Source organism: Mustela lutreola, chromosome 16 (assembly GCF_030435805.1).
Source record: "Mustela lutreola isolate mMusLut2 chromosome 16, mMusLut2.pri, whole genome shotgun sequence".
Lineage (NCBI taxonomy): Eukaryota > Metazoa > Chordata > Mammalia > Carnivora > Mustelidae > Mustela > Mustela lutreola.
Window position 1 is genome coordinate 12,072,874 of NC_081305.1, and position 20,232 is coordinate 12,093,105.

At 52.9% G+C, this 20,232-nt stretch overlaps 1 protein-coding gene across 1 annotated transcript in view; it reads left to right on the forward strand.

Annotated features, from left to right (window-relative positions):
* The window catches only part of FA2H (fatty acid 2-hydroxylase), a 45,521-nt gene that overhangs the window by 19,126 nt on the left and 6,163 nt on the right, over positions 1-20,232 (forward strand). The window contains exons 2-4 of the mRNA XM_059152797.1: positions 4,586-4,678; positions 14,858-15,000; positions 15,598-15,704. Of these exons, the coding sequence (XP_059008780.1) occupies positions 4,586-4,678; positions 14,858-15,000; positions 15,598-15,704 (343 nt within the window). The remainder of the gene's footprint in view (positions 1-4,585; positions 4,679-14,857; positions 15,001-15,597; positions 15,705-20,232) is intronic.

The window sequence follows — 20,232 nt, forward strand, 5'->3', positions numbered from 1 at the left end:
CGTTCTTCGCTTTCTGACACTCTTTTGGTTTTTGAAGATCTCTTGGGCGTGCTTCCAGGACCAGGAGAGCCTTTTAAATAATGCATTGTGGAAGTTTCCAAGAAACTTAAAAAAAAAATCTTTTCAAGCCTGAGTTATAGCCTAGTTCCCAGGAGTGACCTTTACACACTTCTGATTCATGGATGGTGTTTGCCTGTGGAATTCAAGGGTGAGCCCGGCTCAACTGTAAAATAAACACTGGGGCACGGAAGCCTGGAAAACGCGGCCCAGACCACTGTGTGCAGTGGCTCCCCCGAGGACTCATTCCTGGGACCCCACCCCCCGCACCCCTCCCCCGCGCCCGGGCTCAGACGGAGCGGCCTCCAGAGCGCGGATGCGGGCCCATCTTCGGGAAGGGCTTTGTCCTGTTTGTGAGTGGAGAAGCCTTTTAGAGCTTTTGAACTCTCACAGTAGACTCGAGGAAGAGTCGGTGAGAGACACGCTAGAGGACCCTTCCTGGTGCCCGAGCATGTCCTGAGCTCCTGGCAGGACCGACGTGCTGCTCGCCCTCACTCTCCTTGAAGTCTCCCAGACCAGAGGTGCGGACGGCCTTGTGATTAATAACCTGGGCTTCTGCCAGCCAGGGGTGCGGTCCGGATGAGGCCACCTGGGGAGCACCCTGCGTGTATGGTCCGTCTGGAATGCACTTACCAGGAGCCTATCTCCCACGACATTGCTACCTGGGGGCTCCAGCTCTGGGGGGGGGGGGGGGGGCAGAAGGAGGGAAGAGAGGGACAGGAGGAAGTGGGGCCGTGCACCCCAGTGCCAGGCTTCATTCATGGGGGTCTGGCCCAGGGTTCAAGGGTCCCCTCCCGCGGGAATCCCCATTCAGTGCTGGGGATGCGAGCCCATGAGCCATGCCGTGCGGGCTCTCTCCCCTCCATTCACCTGGAATATGTCCAGATGAAGGAAAAAAATGTCAGGGCTCTGTTTCCATTGGAAGCCAACACCTGTCTGTGAAACTGGGTTTATAGTAATTTTTAAGAAAACCTTAGGAGCAGGCTGCCTGGGTGGCTCAGTAGTTTTAGCACAGGAGTCTCGGTTTCAGCCCAGGCTGTGATCTCGGGGTCGTGGGATGGAGCCCTGTATGGGGCTCCATGCTCAGTGTGGAGTCTGGTTGGAGATTCTTTCTGTCTGCCCCCACCCCCGCAACTTTCTCCCTCAAATAAATGAATGAATCTTTTTAAAAAGAAAGAAAGAAAAAACACCTGAGAACTGGAACAAGTGAACATTTGCTCTACTTCCTGTTACTCAGAGTCTGTCAAGCCCCGCACCGGCTACTTTGAACCAAGAAAATAATTAAAAACAAAATTTTAGGTGGTAATTTTTCTGCATTAAAAAATATTTACAAGTAGGGCCCATTTTTTAAAAACAGAAATGTCAGTGTAAAGTTGCCGAGTGTCCTTCTTCAGAAAAAACTGCCCTTTATTCTGGAAGTATGCCTTTTCTACCTATTTGGTCTGGAAACTTCCTTTCAGTTTTGAAATACTGCTGCTAATAATTTTTAAAAATATATTTATTTGGCAAAATAAAAGCCTAGTGCACCTATATCCCTCTGAGGCAATTTTCATCCTGCTTATCCTGTTGTACTTGGCCAAAGGGCACCGAGGATATATGGCCCAGATTATTGCAAGTTTGACCCTTGTATCTGGGCACTGTCCTATCCAGAGGGGCATTTTAAGATGGTGTGTTTAGTGTCCTGGGCCACTTCTCTCCTCGAAGCAGGTTTGATTTCCATTTCCAAGAGGCAGGAACCCTGCAGAACTCAGGGTTTTATGATAACCCAGCAACCAAGCCCACCATCCTTAGTACCTTGGGGAACCGTGGCCAGTTGGCAGAGAATACTGACACATGCCCACTCCAGAAATAATGATTGGGGCATTTAATATTTTGGGGAGCCCATCCTAGGCACCCTAAGAAAGAGGAAACGTATCCTGCCCTATTGGAACCTATCACACCATTGGGCAAACAAGGTAATTGCCCAAACATAAAAAAACAACAAGGGGAAGTAAATTATAGATAAGCAACGGGGGCAGTGGGACACATGGAAGGTATGATTTTTTTAAACGTTGGAAAATGAAGAGGTCATGCAGTTGTTTATACGGTTCCTAGGACGATGGCAGCCTGGGTACATAGTACGCGTTTGTGAATATTAACCTTCGTCGTCATCCTGGAAGGATGACATTTGAGAAGGAAAATACTGGCTGCAGGAGAAACTTCGTGTTCATCCAAGGGCATTAGAGCAGAAGAGTTTGGAAATAGAAGGGAAAGATTCTGGGAGGCCAACCAGAGGCCGACTTACAGGGGAAGTGTAGGAAGTGGCATCAGAGGGGACCACGGGGCTTTTGGGCCAGACTATGATGTGGGAACATTCTCCAAAGGCAAGGAGTGGGGCCAGGGTCAGAGAGACAGTCTCTGGGCTGGTGCTTGGCACATCGTAGGTGCTCAAACATGTGTGCTGGACGAACGGAGGAAAGCCGTGCGGGAAGGGAGATCTGTGAGAAGAGGCAGGGGCCACAGTGATATTGCACGGACACCAGCAGCCCCGAAGAGGAAGCTGATACGGCGCCAAGGCTTCCTCTCACTGCAGACTTCCCATCTCCGATCTCATTTCCAGGCTTTCTCTGTTTTCCACTCCCTACTACCTGCCCCCCGCCCCGGCCCCGTTCTGGGCATCCAGTCATCACCCACCTTTTGGGGCCCTTCAGTGAACAGGTCTGTGGGTCCAAACCACCTCCTGGACCACATCAGCTCTGCACATGATGCCCAAGCAGCAGCTCATACAAAAGGCTTCAGGTGACCATAAGCTAAGTGAATGAATGCCCAGGATGGCCGCCCAAAGGGCCAGTGGGAGTTCAGTTCCCCTGCTCTTCCACGCCAGGATGGCGCGAGCCCCGCTGGGTTCTGGACCGGTCCTGTCACATCTGCCATGGAAGAGGGACAGCAGGCCGATCCTGATGCTTAGAGATCCTGTTGCATCCTCCGATGGTCTCGGAGAAAGGCAGGTGGCAGGGGCTGGGGTGTTGACTGTCCTCAAATATGTGTCAGGCTGGCAGGTGACAAAGGAAAAAGTGTGCACAATCCTGGAGGGAAGGGACCGGAACCCTCAGAGAACAGTCCAGACTTGAGTGAGCAGAAACACAGGCCGGGTGGATGAGGGCTCTGTGCCCCGTGCCGTAAGGTTGGTCAGCTGGTTGTGTCCCCGAACAGATGTGTGTCTGCCGTTCAGGGAAATCTGAGAAGCCTAGCACAAAACCCTTCCCTGCCCTGTTTGGGATGGATGCAGAGTAGGAACCGATGACCCTACTTAAGAAAGGATTTGGGGTGCCCAGGAGAAAATAATTATTCAGGAGGGAGGGAGAATCAATACCGCAGTGGCTGGGGGGGGGCACTCTGGGGTATTTTGAGGCTAGAACAGAACTAGAAGGGGCAGGTGTATTAGAGGACATTTATTTTGGACACTTAGAGAGTTTCACCATATAATAGCTATAAAACCCACTCTTCTCTGTCCGTAAGAGGTCATTCAAGTTGCTTTTTTTAAAAGAATTTGCATTTCAGCATAGCGGTCCAGACTGAGGTACAGAACAACCCACCCCAAGACAGAAAGCCTAATTTTACTTGGGTGAATATGGGTTTCCCCCAGAAAATGCCAATATCATTGTCACTACCAGGTTCTCTCAGTTCATTTGGGAAAAAACTGTAAGGATTGTGCCAGTAGAAACCTGAAAGGACTTCTCAGACAGGCTTCTCAGTTCTTGCCAGTACCCTGCTTCCAAGGGCCCCCCCATGGCCACCAGCACCACGGTTCCCTTGAGTCCCCGGCAGGCCTCCCCTCAGCACGGGCTCTCCCCACCTTGCCTGCGGAGAGACGTGAGTTTCACCTACACACTGGCCTGACCTCTCCAGCCTCCCCCGGGGTGACATCAGGGCTAGCTGCAGCCATGTGACCTTCCTGGTACATTCCATTTCCTTCTGACCTGGCCTCTTGGCAACTTCGATTTCACCTTGAGCCCATCTGGGCATCTGGCTGCCAGTTCCGCCCCACGTACGGCTGCGGAGCCACGCATGGGAGTTCCTGGAGGGACGTCTCCCTCTCTCTCTGCTGCTTTTCTGATGGGCGTGCAGTCCTAGATGGCTCTGCACAGGCTGTGGCATTATCTTACCAGGAAGGGAGAGAGCTGGGGTAGTCACTGGTGTGACACAGTGAGGCTGCCAGGTACCTGGGGTGCCACCCTGTGACTCCCTCTGCCTGACACCTGCCAGGGACCTAGAGAGAGAGGCTCGCTGGGCCCCCTTGCCCACAGCATACCCACTAATGGCTCTCACTTCCCTTCAGCCTCTCTGCCAGCTTCTTGTATCTACCTATTTTCAAAGCCATTCAGTGTCCTTCATTTCCACCCTATCTGCCACGCCCCTGCCCCGCCTCATCATGGGGCTCTCACCACTTGGGACTGCCTTGCTGTGGGGTGGCTCCCTGCTCCCTTGTCCTCCAGCCCCCCACCCCCATCCAACGCCTTAGGTAATCACCTGTATCTTCTCTCCCCAGGGCTCCGTGGAGAATGGGACTGTGACCTCTGCGAACACTCAAAAGACAGACCCTTGGATGGAACCAAAGCTCAAAGCAGTGGATTGGGACAAGGTAGCTGGCACGGGGCAGGGCGGGGTGATGACCCAGGGCTCCCGGGACCAAGGCCAGAGTGTGTGGAGCACAAGGCTGTGGTTATTCATAACGTTTTCCCAAGAGGAATGAGGATGGGGAAGCAGGTGCTCGCAGCTCACAGTCACGATCTGAGCCAACAAACCCCAGCCAAGGTGGCTGTGAGTGTGGGGAAGCTGGGCCCAAGGAGGTCTACGTAGACTCTGGCCCTGAAGACCCTAGAGGGCGGTCTCCCACAAGGACCTGGAGCTGGGAAGAGCACAGTGATGATTTCAGAAGGTCCAGACACACCCAGGGACCAACAATCACTCTCAGGAGTTGCCAGCCTAGGCCGGCTTGGGAGCGTGCTGAAGCCAGGGGAGATGGGGTTGGAACCATTTACAGCATTTGTATGCCTGGGAGACTGGGGGCAGGGGGATACCAGGGATACACTCGGAGATCAGGGGGAACCAGCCTTGAGAGCCATTTCCCTCCAGCCCGTGCCATGGGACTATCCCAGTGCTGGAATAGATTTCACTGTGCGCGTCCGTAAATGCACCCTACCTGTGCTGGACGTCAGGGACAAGAGACAAACAGGACAGGACCCAGCCCCCAGGGAGCTCACACCCTGCGGGGGGGGGGGGGGGGAGGGGGAGGACAGCCCCATCCCCCACAATTATTCCACATGGTAGAGATGAGAACACAGGTGGCCCGAGGTGGGGAGGACTCCACAAAAGCTGACTGTTTCCTGGGCCCCTTTGGCCGGGACCCCAGGAACTCGGAGATAGGATCTGTGATATGGAAATTGCCACGGCCTCTCGGGGAGCTCATCTGCCCATGGCAAAGACACCTTTGGGTGTGCTACTAGAAAGCTGCTGACAGATTGTTCTGGGGCCCATCCCCCTCAGGGAGGCATACAAACCAAAAGGGAAATGCGCCAGCCAGAGGGAAGGCTTGCCGCACAGCTCGCCCCCAGAGGGCTCCCCAGAAATGCGGTGCTGACCTCAACCCCTAGGTTGGCCACATGGCTTGTTGCCCAGGCCGGGGTCTGAGGTTGGGGAGGGGGTCTCGGTACAAGTGGTTATAAGAGGCTGCTGAGGACAAGCAGATCCTGCATTGCCGGCCCCGCCCCGGGGAAGGGTCCTCTGAGTCCCCCCAGGCCACACGTTCTAGACTGACCTGAGCCATGTCACTGCATGAGGCAGGACCACGAGCCATGGGATCCTGCTCCGCCATTACCCCAGGCCTCCAGCTCCACCAGAGGGGAACAGGGGCCTCCCCTCCCAGGGCTGCTCCTGGCTCCTTGCCAGCACAGCCTGACTCACCTTCCCTGCCAATCCGTCATTCTCTTTCGCACACTTTCTCTCTTCCTCCTCCCCCTCCTCCTGTGTCTCTGGGCTGAGAGACAGCATGGAGACCTGCTCTAGAAAGCGCCCCCCCAAGCCCCCGCCACGGACCCCACTGGGGGCCTTGGGGGCAGCATGGAGAGCTGGGCTTCCCAGGGAGCGGGAACAGTGCTTTGCTAGCTTTTTCTTATTTTGGAATTCATCTACCACATGGTCCATCCCAGCCCCCTCTGGGGAGTGGAGACGCTGCCAGAGCCTCCAGGCCAGAGGCTTGGGTGGGCCTTTTGAGTCTGGACGTTGAGGAGCTGCGAAGGGAGGCCTAGAGGTGGTAGCTTTTCTTCAGCTGGAGTTCCCCGGGCCTGGGGTGGATTTGCACACCATTCCTAGGGCAGAAGGACTTTCCAAAGTTAACCCTTAGTGCTTTGCATTCTACGGGAGCACCTCTGGGTGCTGCCAAGGAGGGGAGGCTTAGCTTCTAGAACCCAGCCTCCTTAGCCCTAGGAGCTAGAAGAGGAGTGAGCTGTACCGGAAAGAGTGAAGGGGAGCTGAGGTGGGTTACCAGGGCAAAGGGTGGAAGGTTCTAAAAAGACAACAGAAAGGGCCAGGAAGTGGCCCAGGGTGCCCCGCCTTGCTTAGAGGGGCAGTGTGCTCTGACTTTCAGGCTCTGCGTGGGATTTTACTGGAACAATTTCTAAATCATTCCTTGGATCACTCAGTCAGGCAGAATCCAAGCTTCCTTGTGGGATGAGAAACCTCACCGCAGCTCCTCACCCTACACTATGCTCTACTTGTCTCTCCCTATGTTCTGGAACCCAGCCAGCCTGGAGCTTGCCTGGGTACAGGTGGCCAGAGCGGCCCAGCTTCTAGGCACACGTGTCCTATTTGTCCCACTGCCTCTTTCCACCACTGACTGCGATCTCATCACAGCCCCGCCCCTACCCATACCCACGGCAACCCCCTCCACCCTTCCCATGTTGGGGACCAGCCTTCTGGGAGCCAGCGAGAGCTGGTGGGGTTGGAGGGGTTTCCAGAACCTCCCCAGGCAGCAGGGTTAGCCCTGAATGAACGTTTCTTTTATGGGGCTCTAACCACGTGCCAGACACTGGGCTGGGCTGTTTCTCCATATTATCTATTATCTGATTTAATCCTTTCAACAACAGGACAGGTTAGGTATTAGACTGATCTTGATTTAACTAATGAGGAAGAGCCCAAGTCTCAAGCCTGAAGTGACCCGCTAGTTAGGTTAGGTATTAGACTGATCTTGATTTAACTAATGAGGAAGAGCCCAAGTCTCAAGCCTGAAGTGACCCGCTAGTTGGCCTAGCGGTGGCCGGAGGTTACTGCAGAGCCCCCTCCTCTGCTGTGTATCTGGGACCCCTTCCAGCCTGACAGCCACCCTGTCCTGGGAGAGGGGTTGAGACTGAGGTATAGGTATAGGCTTCCTCCCTACCCTGCCTTGGGGGAATCCAGAACTGTTCCCACGGGCTGTTTCAGGTCCATGCGGGCTACCGGAGGGTGAGACCCTGGCTCTTCCCCTCAGAAACAGGTGGGATCATCCGGCCACGGGTCTTACAAAGAAATGTGCACCAGGGGGCTCTCCAGCCCCAGGTCCCCTGTGCATGCATCCCCATGCACATAACCCTTGGCTTCAGGGGCTAATCCGGGGGGTCCCCAGGGCCAACACAGATGTTGATGTGGGCTTCATGGGTTTAACCTTTCAGGACCCTCAGATAAGTCGCTGAGAACTGGGGAGAAGGGCCTCTGGATCAGAACAAGCACCCCCTTGCCCAGCCCACATCTTGGGAAGGGTCAACCTCAACACCGTGGGAGCAGGCCTGGCTCAGCTCCCCGTACTCTGTCCACCAGTCACCTTGGGTCTCCTTGGGCCTTCTTTCTCACCTTGACCCTCCCCAGAGTAGGCACTGAGAGAGTCCAGAGAGAGACCCACAGGGACCTCCTAAAGGCTGTCCTTTTGGGGCCCTGGTCTCCTGAGTCTCACTCTCTTGCCCAGAGCTTCTGGCCCCTCTTCCAAAGTGCACAGCAGGGCTCAGAAGATAACCCAGGACGAAAACAGGCAGGTGCACTGGGTGGGCACTGACCTCTGTGTCCCCATGAGGGCCGTGGACGGGGCAGACGGGGGCACAGGACATACGCCTGGATGGCCACACAGAGCTCCAGGCTTGTTTTTCTGCAAGTTGGAGGAAATTATTCCCACCCTGTACTGTCTGGGGTTTTCAGGAGGATCTGGAAGTGTAGGAAAGAGTAGAGAAAGTGTGCTGCTGGTGAAACGCCAGCCAGCCTGCTTTGGGATGGGGACAAGGCAGGAGTCTCAGCCACTCCTCAGCCCCGAGGACCGAGGTCCCCATGACTTTCTGTGTGACATGGCCAGGCCTTCTCTCTCCCTGGGGTCAGGCCCTCCACCCCTGTTTCCCGGCCACACTCATCCCTGAAACCTCATAGGGGGAAGCCTGAGGCTACTACTTCCCCTGGGTACAAGGAAGAAGAGGATGGACTGGAACTGACTCTGTGGGCTTGAGCTTGTCCAGCTGGGCCCCCCATTAGACTGTACAGGACGGGTCCATAATGCCCCTGTGAGACCCTCAAAGCCTCTGTACTGAGGAATTCACAGCCATAGGGGGCCTGAGTCAGCTGAGAGGAGCCCCCCCCCCCCCAGCCCTGTGGTTAAGACCTCCGGCTGGCTTGAGGGCAGGTCCTGTCTGCAGCACAGACTGTTGAGCATCTTACCTCAGTCTCCTCGTCTGTAGAATGGGGTCGTCTCGGGCTCTAGCTCTCAAAAGCACAGCTTGTATAGGATAATGGACACGAAGGCTGGGCCCAGGGGGCCTATGATGGGGACAGAGAAACAGTGGCTGGGATTCTGGGAGAGCTTCTTGTCCTCACTCCTCTCCCCACTGGGCATGGCTGGTTGGAAGCCCATCCCTGACCGTCCTGGCTTGGGAGGCATCCCTGGAGCTAGGAGTTCTGTGGTTTGGGTGGACGTGACCATCCAAACAATTGCTCGAGGTCAAGGCTGTGGAGGTAGGAGGAACTGCTGGCACCGAGCCGCAGGCCCCTCTCCTCCATGTGCCCTGTCTGGGGAAAAGCAGAGTCTCTGCTTGGTGCTCCTGAGCTGGGGCGGCCCCTGGGAAGAGTTCAGTGCCACCCGGCCCCTGTGCTGCCTGGCAGGAGAGGAACCTGGGGGGACAGGGAGGCCCCCTCCCAACCCTGGCAGCATGCAAGCCCTCCCATGCTCCCTCTGGGCAGCCAGCTGCCCTTTCCCCCTGCAGGCCCTGCTGCAGCTGCATTCCTGACATAGCCCAGGACAGCCCTCCCCCTCTCCCTCCCTTGGGTCCGGGGCAGAGCCTGGTCGGGGAGGGGAGTAGGACCTTGGCCAAACGTACCCCCATTTGCATGTGTTTCTTGGTGCCCAGCCTGTTGCACAGGATTTTTGAGTTCATAAAAGGACCCCCACCCCCAACAAGCAGTTTCTGGGCATATCTTCACCCTCCTCCACACAGTCCGCTTGAGCTGGGTACCCCTGAGTGAATCACTTGCTATTTCTGAGCACCAGGCTCCACATCTGTAAAAAGAGGATTTGCTATTGGGAAGGTAGCTACAGGAGCCCCCCACCACCACCACCTGACAACCGGAGGTGTGGCCAATGGTCTGTTCTCTCCTTTCCCTACTCAGCCTCATACAGAACCAAAGGCCTCTCTGTCCATGTGTTCCTTGTGTTCCAGAACCTCAAGAAGTATGGGTGGGAAGTGGCAGGACCAGGTGCTAGGAGGGGGTGAACCAGAGCCAGTTGTTTGGAAGGACTAAGGAACCAAGGGATCATGAGCCAAGGTGAAGAGGAAGTGAAATTTATTTGGATTCCCATCTTCCCATTCCATCAGATTCTGAGCTGTCCTCTCTCACCATCCCCCTTCTCAAGAGCAGTTCCCATCCAGCTGCCCTGCTGGAAATGCCCCAGTGAGTGAGTGAGAGGTGCTGGACGTATTAGTGCCCAGCAGAGAATTTCTGTCCGTGATCAGACTGGAGGAGAACTGAGAAAAGGCACCTCGTTGGCGCACGTGCTCTCCAAACCAAGGATGAGCGTATGGTGAATGGCCCATCCCCCAGGAGATTGTGTGGAGGGAAGACTGGGCTAGGGGGATATGGGGGAGCGCCCACTCCAAGACCAACCAATCCCATTTCAAGAGTCATTTCTCCCCCTCTGGGCCTCAGTGTTCTTTCCCCATAAAATGGGGAGGAGGTCAGCAGGCTTGGATTTCTGTACTTGGATGGAAGTCTCACTTTATTTCCCCTGGAATAGTGGGCTAAGGCTCCAGTAATGGAAATATAGGTGTTGGCCATTGAGGACTGAGGGGGATGTTTGCAGAGGGGAGAGTGAGTGAGCCTCCTTCGGATTCTTCCAGGATGGTGCTTGAGCCACCAGAGTGAAGCAGAGGGCCACCTCACAAAAAACACACCATGGGCTAGACATAGAGTCAGGTTTGAGGCCTGCCAAGGCCAGTGAGTGGATCGGAGGTAGCCTTACAATCAACTCTAGACAGCAAGTCTGCCGTTTGTACAGTGGCCAGTGACCACTGGTCTACCCAAGGAGGGACCAAAGTCATCTCCAAAGACCAGATGGGCCACAGGACATTGAATGAGAGAACCCTGTGTTCAAGGGGGCGGGGGGGTGCTGCAGAGGCTGGACCTGTCCACCACACCTGAAAACAACCAGCCCTCCATATCTGCCGTCCTATTGTTCTGCTCCCTTTGCAATAATTCAGGCTAGAATTATTGCAAAGATTCAGGCTAGAATCCCAGTTTGCTGCTCATCTAGACATATATCCTGTGTCACAACTGAATTAAACTTGTGAATCCTATGCTGTTTTCTACCCACTTATGAAATAAGGGCAAAATGGATCAATAGGTACATATTTGCCCAAACCTTTGCTGGGCTGAGGGTGGGGCCTGCCTGCCCATGCCGCTGCGTTATAGCTAGAAACGTTCACTGTCTCAGATAGCTAAGTCTGAATTACGTGCACAAATGGAAAAAGACATCTAATGTTGTATGTAACATGCAAAAATGGAATATATAAAATCCAGGGGTTTCATTCCGGATAGATGGTGATAAGTTAAGGATGCATGTCATCATCCTTGGAGCAGCAACTGTGGGAAAAATACAAAAGGGCATAACTAAAAAGCCAATAGAGATTATAGTATAGAATATTTCAGGATGTCTAGGTGGCTCAGTCAGTTAAGTGTCTGCGATCAGCTCACCTCATGATCTCTAGGTCCTGAAATCAAGCCCCACATCGGGCTTCCTGCTCAGCAGGGAGTCTATTTCTCACTCTCTCCCTCTCTCTCTTCCCTTCCCTGTCATTCATTCTCTCTTTCAAATAAATAAAATCTGTTTTTTAAAAAAATAATATTTAGGGCGCCTAGGTGGCTCAGTGGGTTAAGCCACTGCCTTCGGCTCAGGTCATGATCTCAGGGTCCTGGGATCGAGTCCCACATCGGGCTCTCTGCTCAGCGGGGGCCTGCTTCCCTTCCTCTCTCTCTGCCTGCCTCTCTGCCTACTTGTGATCTCTCTCTGTCAAATAAATAAATAAAATTCTTTAAAAATAATAATAATATTTATAAATACTTGGTTAATGCAAACAAGACAAGAAAGGAAGGTGGAGGAAACAAGTAGAAAACAAATAGCATGATGGTAGACCTACCCCAGTATTAAATGTAAATGGACTAAATACTCCAATTAAAACTTAGAGATTGTCTGTCTAGATCAAAAAAGCAAGACCCAACTATATGCTATGTTCAAGAGATGCACTTTAAATGTAAAGATACGCTCAAGAGGAGAGTAAAGGGGTGGGAAAAGATAGACCATGCAAGCACCAAGCATAAAAAAGCCCAGTAGTGGCTCCATTAAAATCAGACAAAGTGGGCTTCAGGACAAGGACAAAGGACCAAGATAGCTATTACCCAAAGATAAAGGAGCCAATTCATCAAAAAGACAAAACTGGGGAACCTTGGGCAAGTTACCCAGTCTCATTTCCCATCTCCAAAATAATAATAGCAGTACCTGCCTCGTTAGGGGTATGGTGAGGATCAAATTATTGAATCCCAACGTGTTTAGAACCATGCTTGGCACATGTCAAATGCTCTGTGGATGTTAGTTCTCAAGGTTATTGCATTTGGGACAGAGCCTCAAGTTCTTAACCATGACCCTGGCTTTGCTTCCTCTGAGGTGGGGCTCTGCAGGCTGCTGCAAGATAGGGTGTAAATACAGGCCACTAGCTGGTTCCTCCAGTTCTTTTTCCTGGTAGGTGGTGCTGTGTGCGTGCGTGTGTAGAGACATGAGGCCGAGGAATGGAAGGAATGAGACAGCATGTACCCAATGAATCTGTTTCCTATGACACCCAAGGGAGAAAGTCAAGGAGGAGTGGAGACGGGCTAGGAAGTGAGCAGGCACCAGGTGGAATTTGGGTGGTTGCCTGGTATAACTGGTGCTGAATGGTATGTCTCCAGGCTGACCTGAGTCATTTCCTAACCTGAGAAGCAGGAAGGCAGCCCCTATGTGGGAATTACCAAGTTCACATGGCAGGAACCACAAAGATCTTTGGGCCTTTCCAAAGATCTTTGTGGTTCCTGCCATGTGGTCACGGGAACAGAAAGAATGCCCAGCGAATTCCCTGCTTGCCCTGAGGCCCCTACACCCCTGCTCCAAGGCAGTGGTAGTGGGGCTGTTTTCACCTGTGGCAGGGCTTGGAGATCTGCTAAAGCTATGCCAGCTTTGGCACGGAGGTCTGGGCAAGAATGACGCTCCAGCCAGGGATGCGGGAAGACAGGTCTCTGCATCACTGTTGACTCCTTCTCCCAGGCTCAAGGGCTCTTCCATCATGTACACCTCCTTTTCCTCTCTTTGACTCTCCTGATACTATCTCCTTTCTCACCTTCAGTGGCTACTCCCTTATGCTGGAGATTTACTGACACCCACCACACACTGGGCACATCTCAGCCTCTCTCCTGTTGTGGGTGGTAGGTGCAAGCTGGCTTTTGGAGACGAAGAGCTCCAAGAGGTAAAGGCACTTGCCTATTTCTGATAAATGGCAGAGTCTGGCTTTCAAGATGGTGCATCACTACAAATTCACTGTTCTTTACTGGTTTTAGTTTACTGATTTTGGTCCAAATTAATCTTCTTCAATACCCGGACTCATCAGAAATCTTTGAGTTTTCCTGTGCCTAGAGCTGTAGCTTCCAAGTTTATTTTATCTTGTATCCCTACGACTAAAACATTGAGCGTGCATTCTCCATTGTATGTCCATTTTAATTATGTATAAATTATTTGCATGTGGGGCTCCTGGGTGGCTCAGTGGGTTAAAGCCTCTGCCTTCGGCTTGGGTTGTGATCCCAGGGTCCTGGGATCAAGCCCCGCGTTGGGCTCTCTGCTCAGCGCAGAGCCTGCTTCCCCCTCTTTCTGCCGGCCTCTCTGCCTACTTGTGATCTCTGTCTGTCAAATAAATAAATAAATCTTTAAGAAAAAATTATTTGCACGTGCTAATGTACTCTTATATTATGTACATTAGAAAATATTCATATGTGGTTTAAAGATGAGATAAATATATCACAAATAGAAAGGGTCTCTAATATTCTCTCCCTGCATCTGCGGATCAGCCTGGGAGTACCCCTGGGATATGTATACATCCCTACCTTGAAAACAGTTGGCCTGGGGAAAGAAGTGCCCACTCGTGGGCCTGGTACAGGGTGTTCTGCCATCTGAAGGTGTCCGCAGATTTCTTCCTACTGCCCTGCAGATCAGTGTCAAGGTACCAAATGGGCCACAGTCATTCTCAACTCCACGTCTTCCTCTACACCCTGCCCCTCTCCTCCTTTCCTTGTCCTCCATATTGTGTGAGCTCTAGCCCAACCCCTGGGTTTTCTGCAAAGTCTTTTCTTCAACCTGGACCTAAGCATTTGTACCAGTCATTCTACATCCTGATCTCAGCCTGCCTGTATCACCGCTAAACAAACTATCTTGATGGAATGTTCCATGTTGCCAAGCATTTTAGGCAGGTACTATTATTATTACTTCCATCTAATAGCTGGGGAATCTGAAGCTCAGAGAGGTCGGGGAATTTGCCCAAGGCCACACAGTAAGTGATGGGGCCAGGATTTATACCTGGACCTGACTCTAGAGTCTACTCTGATTAAGCACTAAGCTAAGTAAAGTGAAGACGGTCATTTACATTACTGTTTATTTTTCTTAGCAGCTTGCATAAAAATACATACATACATGAAATATCAAGCAAATTTGTGAATGAATGAATGAATGAATGAATGAACTGCTCAGGTCAACATCAAGAAGGAAGCCAATGGTAAAAGGGAAAAGGCCTCTTATTACCAGTACAGAATGTATTGGCTCCTGTACCTAATGAGTCCTGGGAAGGACTTTAGGCTTCAGGCATGGCTGAATCTGGGTGCGCAGGTGTCATCATTCAGATTCAGTGTACCCAGCTCCTGGCTGTTCTCTGTATTGACCAAGTCCTCGAGTAGGCTCTACTAGCAAATCCAAGGTTGTGCCCTGCCAACTTAGCATCTCCAGCAGGAGGAGAGAAAGGGTGTCTGACAGTTCATTGCATCAACTCAGGTCATGGGCCTGTGCTAGATCACATCTCTGTGACCAGTGGGCTGAGATAAGCACGTCACTTCTGGGATCACTGAAGTGGAAGGGTGGGTAGTGCCCTACGGACCACGTGAGCTGAGATGGAGGATGGGGATTGGGGTATTGGAAGAATGAGTGTACACAGGTGTGAATATCAAGTCCACTTGACTTTGTCTCTTGCAGGATTTGGTAGACTGGCAGAAGCCCCTACTGTGGCAGGTAGGCCACTTGGGAGAGAAGTATGATGAGTGGGTCCACCAGCCAGTGATCAGGCCCATCCGCCTCTTCCACTCTGACCTCATCGAGGCCCTCTCCAAGAGTGTCTGGTGAGCCCTGCTCTGGGCCCGTGGTGGGCTGTCCCTCTCTCCTGATGCTGCTAGTCAGATACAGAAGGGGAAGGGGCGGTTGGGGCCCTCCCCAGAGCCTCGAGCTGTATTCTAAGCTGTTGAGAATACTGGAACGTGCCATAGACATACTCCATTCCTCTGCAGGCTTATCCACTGAGTGAGTGGCAATGTAACATGTAGCCGGAACCACTTTTGATGTCACCCCTGTTTTAGTCCAGACTCTGGAGGATTTTCCAGCTTCTAAAGGCCATGGGAATAATTTTGCCTGCAATTGGCTCCTTTGCCACAAGAGGTCAGCATCCATCCAGCTGCACAGAGTCTCGCCACAGGGATGCAGTTCTTTTCTTCCAATAACTTATCTCAGAGACAGAAGCAGATAGACTTACAGTCTCTCTCTTCTTTTCTCCTCCCCACCCCCAAAGCAGTGTCCCTTTGGCCCTGTGTCTCCATAAGCTTTTCGTATAGGCTTCGGTCTCATTTATCCCTTCCTCTAGTTGAGAGATGCATCTCTGAGGAAGCTGGACGCAGTCGAGCCCCAGTGCATGTATCTCTCTTACCCTGATGGCTCTCCTGCAGGTACAATGTCCCCATCATCTGGATGCCCCTGATGCTGTACTTCAGTTGGTCCCACTACCGAACCCTCGCTCAGGGCAACGTTCGACTCTTCGAGTCCTTCAGCACAGGTAACGTTGGTTCCTTCCTGGAGGCAGGAGATTCCAGTGTTGTCTCTGGTCCTGAGTTTTGAAGAACCTAGAACCCCAAGCCACATCGTGAACATTTATAGAGGAGACCTATCTGTAGCGATAGACTCCCAAAGAACAATGGCAGGCTCCCCACCCCCAACCCCAAATGGATAAAGGAAAAAAAACAAAACAGCCACATGTTAGCAGAAACTAAATGAAATCATTTCATAGCAATAAAAAAGAGGGCTTCCTGCTGAGTCTAGTGCTATGAAATGTGACTTGGGCTAGTTAAGAAACGGAATGAAATCATTGCACTAGATGCACAGCTGGGAGCTGGACTCACAGTGCCCCCATGAGCACAGCACAGGTTAGAACCTGGGAGAGAAAGATGTGGAGATATCCTGCCATGTTCCCTGGGCAGAGGCCCATGCAGCAGAAACCCTGACCTGGAGTACCAACCCCACTAATGACTATGAGCACTTACCAAGTGCCAGGCCAGCTGCTTTCCAGGGACCATCCCCCTCAGCCCTCCCAGCATTTCCATGAGAGTGGTACTGTCACCGTGCCCTTTTAGAGATGAGGAGATGGTGCCTCAGACAGGTCAAGCGGGTGGTTCAGGTCCTGTGGCTAGGACGGGCTTGGGTGTGGCCACTTCTGCCAGCCTATTGCCCTGCTTGTGCCTCTAGGAATAAGCCGCCTGCCCAGGTGGTCCCCTGTCCTAGCACAGCCAGCCTCGGGGAGGTGCTAGCTCCCGGGGGGGGGGGGGGTGGCTCAGACCGAGGTGAGGTTGGGGGACAGGCAGGAGAGGGCTGCTGTGGGTTGTTGAGGTAGACTTTCCTCTTCTGATTGCCTGTCATGTTCTTGACTGTGAACCTTCAGAGGCCCCCCTCTCTCTGCCGGACATGGGCTCCTTCTCCCCATGCTGCAAGGCTTCTTTCCTGCCCACCTCTGCCGGGAGTGGCAAGTTGAGGGCCTGGATGGCTTAGGTGAGAGGGACCAGGAGGCTGCAGCGAAGAGAGCCTGTTTTCTCAGCTGGCCCTGGGAGGGTTGGGGATGGACAAGCTGCAGGAAGTCCCCCAGCACCCAGAACTGCTCCCGTGCACCACGGGTTAACACGCCCGCCCTGCAAGCCAAGGTTACCCTTTTCTGCCCACGCTGAATAGCTCAGGCACAGCACGGGGCTTGTTGCTCAGAAGGCCTGCTCACTGAATCGCCCACTGTCCACCCGGCGCTCCCCTAACAATCACCAACAGTGGCAGGGCCGCCAAGCCTGGCAGCCGGAGGGGGAAGGGGATGCCAGAGCTTTGGCCCAGGTCCCTCTGCAGGATTCCTCCAGAGATGCCACTCGGTACCAGCTCCGGCCGGATGGGCCGACAGGGGTGATGCTGGGGTGAGGGGGCGGGCAGAGGTTTGACCTATAGGAGGGGACTCTTCCGTGTGGCGGGGAGGGTGGTTTGAGGGCTGGGTCCAGAGGCAGGCCACTGCAGAGAGCTGAACTGTGCTGTGTAATAGAGGTCCAGTGTAGAGCCTGTGACCACAAGGCCAGGAGTGATGGCACGAGAGAGATGCGTCCACAGCCCTCCCTCATCCCTTAGCTCGTCAGGCGAGGCACAGGCCACAGGCAGAGAGCATAAGTACCATGAGGGGATGCTCAAAAGGGTCCCAGTGCAGCTGTTGGATAGAGGGTAAATGGGAATAAAGGCAGAAAAGTCAGGGTGCCAAGGAGCTGTGGAAGCTGAACAGAGATGCCAGTTCAATGCTGAAATTCCCAAATGCACATGGGAAAATGCTTGGAAAGGTAGAGGCGTTCTGCAAATTTAGGACAGCCCTCAGAGCAGTTCCTGGGAGCAGAGGAGAGAGAACACCATGCCAGAACTGTGGCCAGGCAGCACCTTAGGGATGCAGGCCACCTGAGCCAAGGTCAAGACCAAACTCTGTGACCAGGGAATGTTCCTGCATATCCAGTCCTTTCCCTGCTGAGAAGAGAGCTAAGCAGTGAGGTAGGACTCCTGCACTGTGGGCAGGGGGAGGCAGGGGGCTGGGCTGGGACCCTTTAACAGGGGACACTCCAGAACTCTACAAGGAGAATCAGGACAAGGTGGGCACAAGTTAGGACTTGAATGTATTTTTGCCTCGTGCTTAAATTTAAGTGGTCCCATATGAAAATTATAGTAGCTACCAATTATATATGAGGAGCATTATATTATTATCAGTATTAATATATAATAGTGTATTAGTCTTACTATATAGTGTATAACCTTATTATATAATCAGGTAGTCTGTTTCCTCTCTCCGAACGACAGCCTTTCATGGTGGGTAGGATATTTTACTGTTGAGAAAACACTGAGGTGGTACAGAGTTGGGATTTGAACCCAGGTCTGCAAACCAGAGCCTGTGCTCTGTGTCCTTCACCAGAGTGTTCTGAAGGACCCCAGAGGTGTCACAGCTTCCCCGGAAGGAGGGCTTTCTTGCCTACCTGAGCAGCCCCGCCAAGGTCAGATGGCCACTCACGCAAAACTGTTAGGCATGTATCTTGTACCAAATGTGGACATGGCTCAGGCTGACATCCTGATGAATTTCCACCACTGAGCTCACCACTCTGGGAGATCACCTGCAGAGCTGCAGGTTAGGAACAAGTGGACTGGGGAGGAAGCTCGCCTTCAGGTGCCAATTCCTAGGGATTTGGCTGTAAATCACTGCTCCACGGCTGATAGGCCCTGGGTGGGGGAGGGGTTGCAGAAGGCCCTGCTCCCCCCACCCCCCACCCCACTGGGTCAGCAGTCAGCAGTGCGGTCCCATTTGAGAAGCCCTCCAGGCTCTCTTACGGTTACTGCTCACCCTTACCTCCACTGCTCAGCTCAGCCAGGTACAAAAGGTCAGGTTCGTATTGGTCCTTCATTGTTTTGTCAGAATGGGGCTGGGCCTAGATTCTGTTTCAGAGAGCCAGAAGGTCACCTCCTCCCCCTGCTTTCCTGGGCTTTCTTGCTTCCTCAGCAGCCACCTGTGGTCATCTACCCTGGGCCCACTCTCTGTAAGATGGGGATGGAGGGTAAAACAGCAGCCACAGGGCAGCCCTAAGTGTCAGGTGAAGGGCGGGGCAGGAGCTCTGAAACCAGCCCAGTCTGGGATGAAGGGCATCTGCGGAGGTTTCTCGAAGCCGACATCTGGGCTGCTCCAGGATCTCCAAGGATAAGGGGGCAGGGAGGGAAGTAAGGAAAATATGAGCAAAATTAGGGAGATGGTGAGAGCGAGGAGGAAGGAGGATGAGGTGCATCCAAGGAGACCTAAGGACGCCGGTTTGGCCCCAGGACAGGTGGACAGGGAAGCAAGGCAAGGATGTGGCTGGCAGGACGGGACGCAAGGGGCTCTGAGTGCCCTGCTGGGGGGTTGCACTTTATCTAAAGGTAAGGAGGCACCATGGCGGGGTTTGAGCAGTGCCCGGACGCCGGGGAGTGGGCTGGGAGGTAGATGCTTCATTGGGCAAGAAGTGATAATGTGGTACGGGGTGAAGAGCAGGGCATCCACCAGAGAGATTTTTTTTTTTTTAGTTGAGATGAGATTCCCGTAACATAAAATTAACCAGTTTAAAGGGAGCAATTCAGGGGTATTTAGTACCTTTGCAACAGGATACAACCACCACCTCTGCCTAGGTCCAGAACGTCTTCACCACCCCAAAAGGAAACCCTGTACCCACTGAGCAGTCACTCCCCACTTCCCCAGCCCCTGTAACCACCTAATAAGCCTTCTGCCTCTGTACATTTGCCAATTGTGGACATTCTGTACGGGTGGAATCATACAACACGTGGGCTTCTGGCTCTGGCTTCTTTTGCTTCACGAAGAGCTGTTAGGGAGAACCCACAGGGCCTGGTGAGGATGGATGGATGCAGGAGGGAGGGATAAGTTAAAACTTTGGTCATGTGTGGATGCTGGAACCCCTGGCTGTGGAAGAAGGTGACAGGATGGGCAGGAAGAAGATGATTGGCCTCCTATGACAGCTGCTAACTATGGGCACCTGTGGACAGGCTTATTGGCTGTGCAGGACTAGGGTGAAGGTGGAGGTCTGGGGAAGGGGGGTTGCTAGCCAGTGAGCCCGGCCGACTTCCAGGATCCAGCAGAGAATGTGTGAGAGTCAAGGGTCAAGGCTTTGGTGCTGAGGACAGGGGCAGCATTTCCGTGATGGTACCTGACGAGGGGCATCTAGAAAAGAGAGGAAAAGCCAAGTGACGCAGCAGGTGGAGAGAGGAGACGGAAAACATGCGCACACAAAAACTTGTACTGGAATGTTCACGGCAGCATTATCTGTAATAGCCCCAAAGTAGAAACAGCCCAGATGTCCATCAACTGCGGAACGGAAAAACGGAGGTGATACATGGAAAAAAAGGAATGAAATCCAGACACACACTATAACAAGGATGAACCTTGAAAATAGTATATGTAAAAAAAAAAAAAGCCAGTCATAAAAAGATCACACATGGCAGGATTCCATTTATATGGAAATGTCCAGAATAGGCAAATCCATAGACAGAAA